At 45.2% G+C, this 9,348-nt stretch overlaps 1 protein-coding gene across 1 annotated transcript in view; it reads left to right on the top strand.

Moving 5' to 3' along the window:
- The window catches only part of LOC109925934 (nck-associated protein 1-like), a 63,378-nt gene that overhangs the window by 34,668 nt on the left and 19,362 nt on the right, over nt 1-9,348 (top strand). Inside the window, exons 16-20 of the mRNA XM_048618993.1 lie at nt 497-642; nt 2,529-2,661; nt 3,891-4,010; nt 4,114-4,253; nt 5,348-5,479. Coding sequence (XP_048474950.1) covers nt 497-642; nt 2,529-2,661; nt 3,891-4,010; nt 4,114-4,253; nt 5,348-5,479 — 671 coding nt within the window. The remainder of the gene's footprint in view (nt 1-496; nt 643-2,528; nt 2,662-3,890; nt 4,011-4,113; nt 4,254-5,347; nt 5,480-9,348) is intronic.

The raw sequence follows: 9,348 nt of genomic DNA on the forward strand, positions 1-9,348 counted from the left end.
TGACCCTCCGACAGTGCGGCACTCCCCCAGCATTGACCCTCTGACAGTGCGGCGCTACCTCAGTCCTGCCTGGAAATGTTACCCTTGATTTTTCTGCATTTAGGTCTTAATGTGTATTTTGCAACAAAGAGTGACCGTCTGTCTGATATTTGTTATTGGCATGGTCTGGGATATTGCGCAATGGAGCAGTTGGGACTTGAAAACAGGCCTCTTGGTTCTGAGGTAGCAACACTAGCACTGCACCACACATTCCACATGTGATGTGAGTGATGTCAATGAGCCAGAGCTGACATTTTGATGGCAATAAGCATTGGCATGATTTGGGATGGGATGGAGTGCAATGACATGTTAGGATAAGGAAATGTGCTGGGTTCTGATGCCGTGACAGAAAGTGATGGGATCTGATCGGGATCTGATGGGATTTGCCGATTTGACATTGTGGCATCCTTCCTTGGCATCTGTGAGTGAGTTCTACTGGTTTCCTGCTGCATTCCAGGCCTATACCAGTGTTGCCAAAACGCCGCTGATCCTTCGTGAAAACCTGAAACTTGCCTCTCTGATGAACACCATCATCTTCCACACGAAGCTGCTGGACAATTTACACGGTCTGTTGGAGGAGACAGCTGACCTCACCTTGTTCTGGTTGGTACATGATGAGTACACAGAGACACTGCTTCCTGTTAACCCAGTAAGCGAGCCCAAACTCCCTGTGTATTGTTACCGAGTGACAGAACCCTCTTTCTTCTCCTTACATTGACTGTGAAGGTCAGGCTAACATGCAAATCAGGAGCTGGAGGAGGTCATTCAATTCCTTCAGGGCTGCTCTACCTGGTCACATCCCCTCAGGATCTGATATAGTTCAATTCAGTTACCTTTGACTCTGGTAAACTCCAGAGGATACAGGCCTCGCCTGTCTAGCCCTACCCAATAAGGGAATCCACTCATTCCAGGGATTACTCTGGTAAACCTTCTCTGAACTGCTTCTAATGCATTAACGTCCTTCTATAAGTACAGTGATCACTATCACACACTGTGTTTCAGATGTGGTCTCACCAGTACCCTGTATAACAGCAGCATAACCTTCCTACTTCTGTGTTTAATTCCCTCCATTTCTCCCCAATTTACAACAACTGCATTCTTGACATGCGCTGGTGCATCAGACCATAGGAGATACAGGAGCAGAATTAGGCCATTCAGCCCATCAAGTCTGCTCCAACATTTGATTATGGCTGATATGTTACTCAACCACATTCTCCTGCCTTCTCGCTGTAACCCTTGATCCCCTTACCAATCAAGAGCCTCTCTGTCTCTGTTTAAATACACTCAATGACTTGGCCCCCACAGCCCTCTGCAGCAATGAGTCCCACAGATTCACCACCCTCTGGCTGAAGAAATTCCTCCTTATTTCAGTTCTAAAGGGTTGTCCCTTCATTCTGAGGCTGTGCCCTCAGGTCCTAGACTCTCCTACTTAGTGGAAACATCTTCTCCACATCTGCTGTATCCAGGCCTCTCCGTATTCTGTAAGTTTCAATCAGATCCCACCCCCCCATCCTTCTAAACTCCGTCAAGTACAGACACAGAGCCCTCATCATAGAATCCCCTACAGTGTGGAAGGAGGCCATTTGGCCCATTGAGTCCACACCAACCTTCTGAAGATCATCCCACCCAGACCGATCTCACCCATGCATTTCTCATAGCTAATTACCCCTGAACACTGGGCACGGCCAATCCACCCTAACCTGTACATCTTTGGACTGTGGGATGAAACTGGAGCACCCGGAGGAAACCCACACAGACACAAGAAGAATGGGCAAACTCCACACAGACAATTGCCTGAGGGTGGAATCAAACCTGGGTCCCTGGCGCCGTGAGGCAGCAGTGCTAACCACTGAGCCATCATGTCTAGAGCAGGAGTTCAAATCTCATCATGACACCTGGAGGAATTTAAAATGGATCATTTAAATCTGGAATCATAAGTGGTGGTGACCATGATGACGATCATCGAATGTCATAAAAATCCCATCTGATTAACAAAATGTCTGTGAGATGGATCACTCCTTCAAGAGCTGCTCTGTCCACAAACCCATGACATTGTTGCAGCAGGGTCATGCTTAAGGCACTCCTCAGTATTAACCCTTTCACAGCTCCCAGTGTAGTACAACATGCCCCCTCCCCAAAGTGCCAGGCTTGGGGCTCATTGGGTCCATTGTTCCTGTCCTTTTGAAACCAATGCCCTTCCTCCACCTCCCGCGCTCCCTCCCAATCAGATTCCTTCATTTTTCCCTTTGCTGCTTGCAAAAGTTTTGTCAAAACTCAAACCACTGTCTTCCCACATGTCACACTCCTCCAGCTCACCTCTCCACTTTGAGTTGGCGTCTTTGGTGCCTTTGGGAATGTCAGTCTGTGCATTAAGGTCAGGATCGCATATAATCCTTGTCGACTACTGTATGGGTTCCATATTATTCCGTTGTCTCTTCTGCTCAGTTACGATTTTGCCCACTTTGACAAATGCCCCTTTTCTGTGGCAGTTTCTACCCGCGTTTGTTCGAGAAGGTGTTTTCTCAAAGCATCGAGGAGCCCACGCAGCTGCCGTACCTGATCGCGTTTCCGATGGTCTGCTCCCACTTCTCGAGCTGTATCCATGACATGTGCCCCGAAGAGGTCAGTTACTGCAAATCTTTGCCTCTCCGTCTGTACGTCACAATTCTTTTCATAGTTACCCACCTCACCATCATTCTTTCAATCTCAGAGATCAGCCACAGTTGGCCACACCGACTGGCTCCTGTGAGCCGGATTTCTCCTTCTGGTTGGGTTTTGGTGCAGAGCAGCGCAGGTACCTGCCCAGAACATAGAAATCTCCACAGTGTGACTGCGTCAACACAGGAGGGCACCCTGTCTCGGAGTTGGCTGCTTTTGTAGTTGGCAAAGTTCTGAGATTCGGCATTCTTGTGATTCTGTCCTGATGTGAACAAGACAGAAAGCTTTTTTTTTAAGTTTGAAGAGTCCAAAACATAGAACGTTCACTCTATAAAGATATTGTGGCAATTGGAAAATTGAAAGCTGATGTTGATAGTTGGCAAAGGGGTTTCAGAGCTCAGGTTAAATAGGTGGGCTTAAGATATAGATTGAATTTAATGCCAGGATAGGTTCAATGGGCTGAATGGTCTCCTCCAATTTCTATGTTCTTAAAGGAACTGACATAGGCCGGTTCCCATGTCCAGAATTGGGGCCTAAGGTTGCCACCTGTCCAGGATTGGGCCGGAATTGAAGGTCAATCTCCTGGACACTGCGATGTATGGCCCTGAAGAAATAAAATCTCAGGGACAGAAAAAAAACATTATTTTTGTCGAATTCTTTAAAAGCTTATCTTTACAGGTCTTGAAGGTTAAAGATTGGAAGGATAGCCTGCTTGGCTAATTGGCTGATTTCCGATTGCTCTCAGAAAGCTGTGCGTCACACCAGGATGGACACGTTGGTCTGGAATGTAGGCCTGAAGCATGAGAGGAGGTCTCTAGGAAGTGACTTCATCGCAGTTTGTCAACTCCAGGGTGACCCATTATATTAAACCAACTCCAAGACAGCATCTGTGCTGCCACCTAGCTCAGAGTCAGCCTGACGTTGTGAGGGAGGGTCACAGGTTGCCGGAGAACTATTATTTGGATTGGGGGCTATAGCATTTGCATGAGCTAATTGTCTTCACTCAAGCGGAGATAGTGCAGTTACTTTGGCACCCTCAAAGCTCAGCTATTACCTTCCAGAATCATGGTGAGTGCCACCAGAAGTGAAGATTGGCACACATTGGTGATCTCTCTTGCCGGTCTGACTGGAGTCAGTGTTTTCTATGAAGTGAGGGTAAGAACTGAACGCTGTTTTGTTTCTCTCCGGGGCAGTACAATGTCCTCCAGAAACGAAGCCTGGGTCTGTGCAACAACTTTCTGGATGAAATCGCCAAACAGGCCAGTGGCTGTATGATCCAACTGTGTTATGAACAACATAACCTCAGTGAAAAGGTGAGTGAGGCTAATGGCTGATGTGGGTGGGGGAAGTGATCTCGTTTCTGGTGGAGGTTTGTTGTACTAACATGTATCTGCTCCTGGGCTCGTTCCTCCTCAGCTCCTGCCCAAGTACACAGCTCAGACCATCAGCAAAGCTGTCAACAAGAAACGCAAGAAGCCAGTCAGCAAGAAAGTGGAGCCCAACCGAGAAAAGCCGGGAATAGAGAGCCTGCGTAAGGACAGAGTCGTTGACACCAAGTAAGTGAGGGGGATGGAGGTCAGAGGATATACGGTGTGCACCTTAACCTAAGCTTAATCTCAGTTCGTGTGGAGGTTCTCTGCTGCCAGTGCAACAGGTATTGTTATGGACCAGACCAGACCCCCTCAATATACTTTAAGAAGGTAGCCTAGACCCCAACTTTTTCTTGTCTTAAAAGTGCCATGTTCAGATACAATGCAATTGGTCAAACTGCTCGATGTTAAACAAAGCACAATTTATTTAAACTCTGTAGTTAAAATACAACCAAAAAAAGAGGAAGTTAGAATTACAACTGTATTGGAAAGCTTAACCAAATAATAGATACAGTAATTATTACAAACTAACTGTTCCAATTTAGTGACATCCCATAAACACACCCCTTGGCAAAAAGGCAAATTTAGACATAGATTCTCACATGCAGTTCTCCAATCCAGGAGGAAGACATCAAGAGGAAATTGACAGAGAGTAGCAGTTAGGAGACATTTCACTGAAGCTTCCAACTGTGTTGAGACCTCAAAAGCTTCTGACACCACTGAGAAGCCAAAACCCAGAAATCCTGATCTGTGAGAGCTGCCCATACCCAATAAGGCTGTTAAAAAAAAACACAAAGTCTCCCAAGCTGTTTATTCAAGTAATGTTCAGTACCTGGCTTGTTACCTCTGCCTTACAACCTCTCTTCAAACAAAAGGACAAAATAATGTCTTAAGATGACAGCATCATCACAGTAGCTATAGTTATACCCAACACTGTTGTTTATATTCAAAATAGGCACGTTGATGCTGATTGGTTGAGCCATTGCCATGGGGAATACACCAGACCCTGGCACCTTCACCATGGCAACCTGCTGGGCAGGCAATCAGCGTTCTTTTTCCTCCTCCAGTATAAATTGTGCCCTTTAAAATGTGGCATTCTTGCAATTGTGTCCTGATGAGGGATGGGCAAAGAACGTTTGCCTAGCCAGTGATACCCTCATTTCAAGAAGGGAGGGTTTAAACAAAAGCGTCAACAGCAAGGCTTTCCTTTCAGCAATGCCCTGTAATGTCGCCAGTGATTGATCGGGAAAAACAGCATAAAACCTGTTTCTATGTTCCAGCATGGACAAACATCACCTGACCCTCACCGAATACTGCATAGCCATCAACTACGTGAGAGAGCTGGTCATATTCGAGCACACAGTATTACCCAGTGAATACTTGACAAGCCAGCTAGAAATCCGGCTCACCAGGTAACGGGTACAACATGGCCCAGCCACTGGGCTGGACTGTGCCTTCAGTCTTAAACTATTCAGACTTGGAGACAACTCGAGTTAGGATTTTGCTGGATGAAAGCCTGATAGAACTCATTGAAGGGGTTTGATCAGGCTCCACAATCACAAATCTTCAAAGGTACTGGATAAATTGAGAGTTGTATCTTTATAGAAAAGATTGTGAATAGAAAATATTTGGATTGTCTAGCTTATTTATTTCAGAGTACTGTTCTGACTTCAGTTAATTTACAGGACTTAAAATAGCACTTTCATTTATATCTAGTCATAGCTGGGAGCTGCAGCTTTAGTCTCTCTCAAACACTTGAGCCACTTACTCCACTAACCCCCCCCCCCAAGCTAAAATAATCAATCACCGAATAGGAAACTGTGACATACAGACATCGTCACAGACTACCAGGGAGAACTCGTAACCATTCACCAAACTCTCTCCATGTCCATGTTTTATCTGAAATTGAAAAACTCTCTTCCAAATCATAATCCTCTTATAAAACCTCACATTCATAATGCATTGTTAAAAGGAGACATGAAGTTGGAACATTTTGTCTTGCACTCATCAGGAGTGGGATGCAAGGAACTGGGAATGGAAATACCAACTTCTTTGGCATGAGAAAAGGTTGTTGATTGGTTGGACCATTGTTGGTATGGAGATACAACAGGAACTGTTCTCAGTTATAGGAGGGTTATTAGTAATCCAGATCCTCTAGGCTAATGTTTTGGGGATTTAGGTTCGATCGCACCATGGCTGATGGTGGAATTTGAATTCAATAAGAAAAAAATTGGATTTTAAAAGTTTAATGATGATCATGAAATCGCTGTCATAAAAGCCCATCTAGGTCACTAATGTCCTTTTATCTGCTGTCCTTATCTGGCTTATATGTGACTCCAGATCAGAGCCAATGCGGTTGACTCTTAACTGCCCTCTGGGCAATTAGGGATGGGAAATATCCCTGACTAAAAATTGTTAATCTTAGTTAGCTGAAGGAAAACTCAGATCAGGAAAGGCAGATTCTGATGCTCAGGATATTGTTATGGAGAATGCAACAGGGATTAAGGTACAAAGGTACAATGCTTTGATGTAAGAGAGCCTGATTGGAGTTTAATTAACCAACGAACTCAGATTAACAGTGAACAGTTCCTGTTGCATCTCCATGCCAACCATAATCCAACTAATTGGCACCCACTTCTCATGCCATGTAAATTAGTGTTCCCTTTCCAAGTTTGGTTTTCTTGCCTGATGTGAGCAAGATGAAAATCTTTGACTTAGTGTCTCCTTTTTGCAAAGTCAATATTGTGTACTTCTAAGCAATTATTTGAATACAATCTTTGGTTCCAGTTTAACCTGGCTATGTCCCTTCAGATCTGATTGAATTCTTCATTCTTTCGATTTAAAACATTCTCTTTTAGGTTGTTTCTTCCTCTTTTTCATTACTACTCTAAAACCTCTGATGATCACTCTTAGCCAAGACTGTTCCCACAGCGAATTGATCATAGAGTCATACGGCGCAGAAACAGACCCTACGGCCCAAGTTTCCCAAACTGAACTAGTCCCATTTGCCTGCATTTAGCCCATATCCCTCTAAACCCTTCCTATTCATCTACCTGCCCAAATGTCTTTTAAATGTCCAGCAGCTCGATCCATACACACACCACCCTCTGCATGACAAAGTTGCCCCTCAGTTCCCTTTTAAGTCTTGCCTCTCTCACCCTAAATCTATGCCCCTCTAGTTTTTGACTCCCCCACCCTGGGAAAACAGACCTTGGCTACTCACCCTGTCCAAGCTCTTCATGATTTTCTGAACATTTATAAGGTCACCTCTCAGAGTCCGATGCTCCAGGGGAAAATAGTCCCAGCCTATCCAGCCTTTCATACAGTCAGAGAGTCATACAACACGGAAACAGACCCTTCGGTCCAACCAGTCCATGCCGACCACAATCCCAAACTAAACCAGTCCCACCTGCCTGCTCCTGGCCCATATCCCTCCAAACCTTTCCTATTCATGTATTTATCCAAATGTCTTTTTAAACGTTGTAACTGTGCCCACATCCACCACTTACTCAGGAAGTTCATTCCATGCACAAACTATTCTCTGTGTAAAAAAAGTTGCTCCTTGTGACTTTTTTAAAATTTTTCTCCTCTCACCTTAAAAATATGTCCTCTAGTCTTGAAACCACCCACCCTAGGGAACAGACACCTGCCTCTCACCTTACCTCTACCCTTCATGAATTTATAAGCTTCTACAAAGTCACCCCTCAGCCTCCTATGCTCCAGTGAAAAACATCCCAGCCTATCCAGCCTCTCCTTATAACTCAAACCCTCCATTCCCAGTAATATCCTTGTAAATCTTTTCTTCATCCTCTCCAATTTAATAATATCCTTTCTATAACAGGGCAATCAGAACTGCACACAGTGCTCCAGAAGAGGCCTCACCCATGTCCTGTACAACCTCACTATGATGTCCCAACTCCTACACTCAAAGGTCTGAGCAATGAAGGCAAGCGTGCAGGCACAGCTCACCGATCAGGAGTCAGCCTTGAATGGGCATTAACTCATCAATGGGCATTGATGTGGTACAGGACAAAGGCTTCAGTGCAAGAGTGACCTTAGGCTCAGAGAGATTGAGGAGACTGTGCCTGCTTCCTCCAGAGTTGAGGGGTGATCTCGTTTAAATATACCAGCTTTCGAAAGGACTTGGTTAGGGAGATGTGGGGACAATGTGCCCCCCTGGCTGTGGAATCTGGAAGCTCAGGATTGGAAGCGGGTACATTACAATGTTTAAAAGACATTTGGATGGATTTTCAATAGGAAAGGTTTGGAGGGATATGGACCAGGAGCAGGCAGGTGGGACTAGTTTAGTTTGGGGTTATGTTCAGCATGGACCGGTTGGACCAAAGAATCTGCTTCCATGCCGTATGACTCCATGACTCTATAAGGAGTTGGCCATTGAGATGGGGAGGAATTTCATTCCCAGAAAGTGTTGAATTTTCCTCTCCTCCAGGGGTAGTGGAAGCTCAATCATGGAGTACGCTCAATAGAACAAAAAACAGTACAGCACAGTACAGGCCCTTCGGCCCACGATGTTGTGCCGAACTTTTACCCTAATCCTAAGGTCTGTCTAACCTCCACCCCTACCTTATACTATCATCCATATGCCTATCTAATAGCTGCTTAAATGCCCCTAATGAGGCCGACTCCACTACCCTCTCCGGCAATGCATTCCACGCCCCGTCCACTCTCTGAGTAAAGAACCTACCCCTGACGTCTCCCCTATATCTACCTCCACTCACTTTAAAACTATGCCTCCTCATAATAGCTACCTCCACCCTAGGAAAAAGTCTCTGGCAGAGACAAGGCAGAGATCGATAGATTTCTGGAGACCCATTGCATCAATGGATTGGGTGAGAACATGGCAATGAGGTTGATGATCTAGAATGGTGGATCAGGGGCTGAATGGCCTGCTGCTATTTTCTAAGACATGCAAACTGATCAAATTAAGAATTATTGAGGGGATTTCTTTGCGTAGGATAGATGAGAATGTGAAAGCCAGTGCCCGATGGAGTGGTTGAGCAGTGCCCAGGTATATCCAATGGTCCTCTGTGTAGATGAATGAAATATAGTATGTAAGGAATAAGAGAATGACCAGAGAAAGGGTAGGGCCGTTCAAGGATTGTAAAGAGAATTTGTGCACGGAGCCTAAAGAGATAGGAGAGGTCCTTAATGAATACTTTTCTTCGGTATTCACAACTGAGAGGGACCCAGTTGTAGAGGAGGACAGTGTGAAACAGGCTGGTAGGCTAGAGGAGGTCGATGTTAGTAAGGAAGATGTACT

This window comes from Rhincodon typus, chromosome 41, assembly GCF_021869965.1.
Source record: "Rhincodon typus isolate 14 chromosome 41, sRhiTyp1.1, whole genome shotgun sequence".
In the NCBI taxonomy this organism is placed as follows: Eukaryota; Metazoa; Chordata; class Chondrichthyes; order Orectolobiformes; family Rhincodontidae; genus Rhincodon; species Rhincodon typus.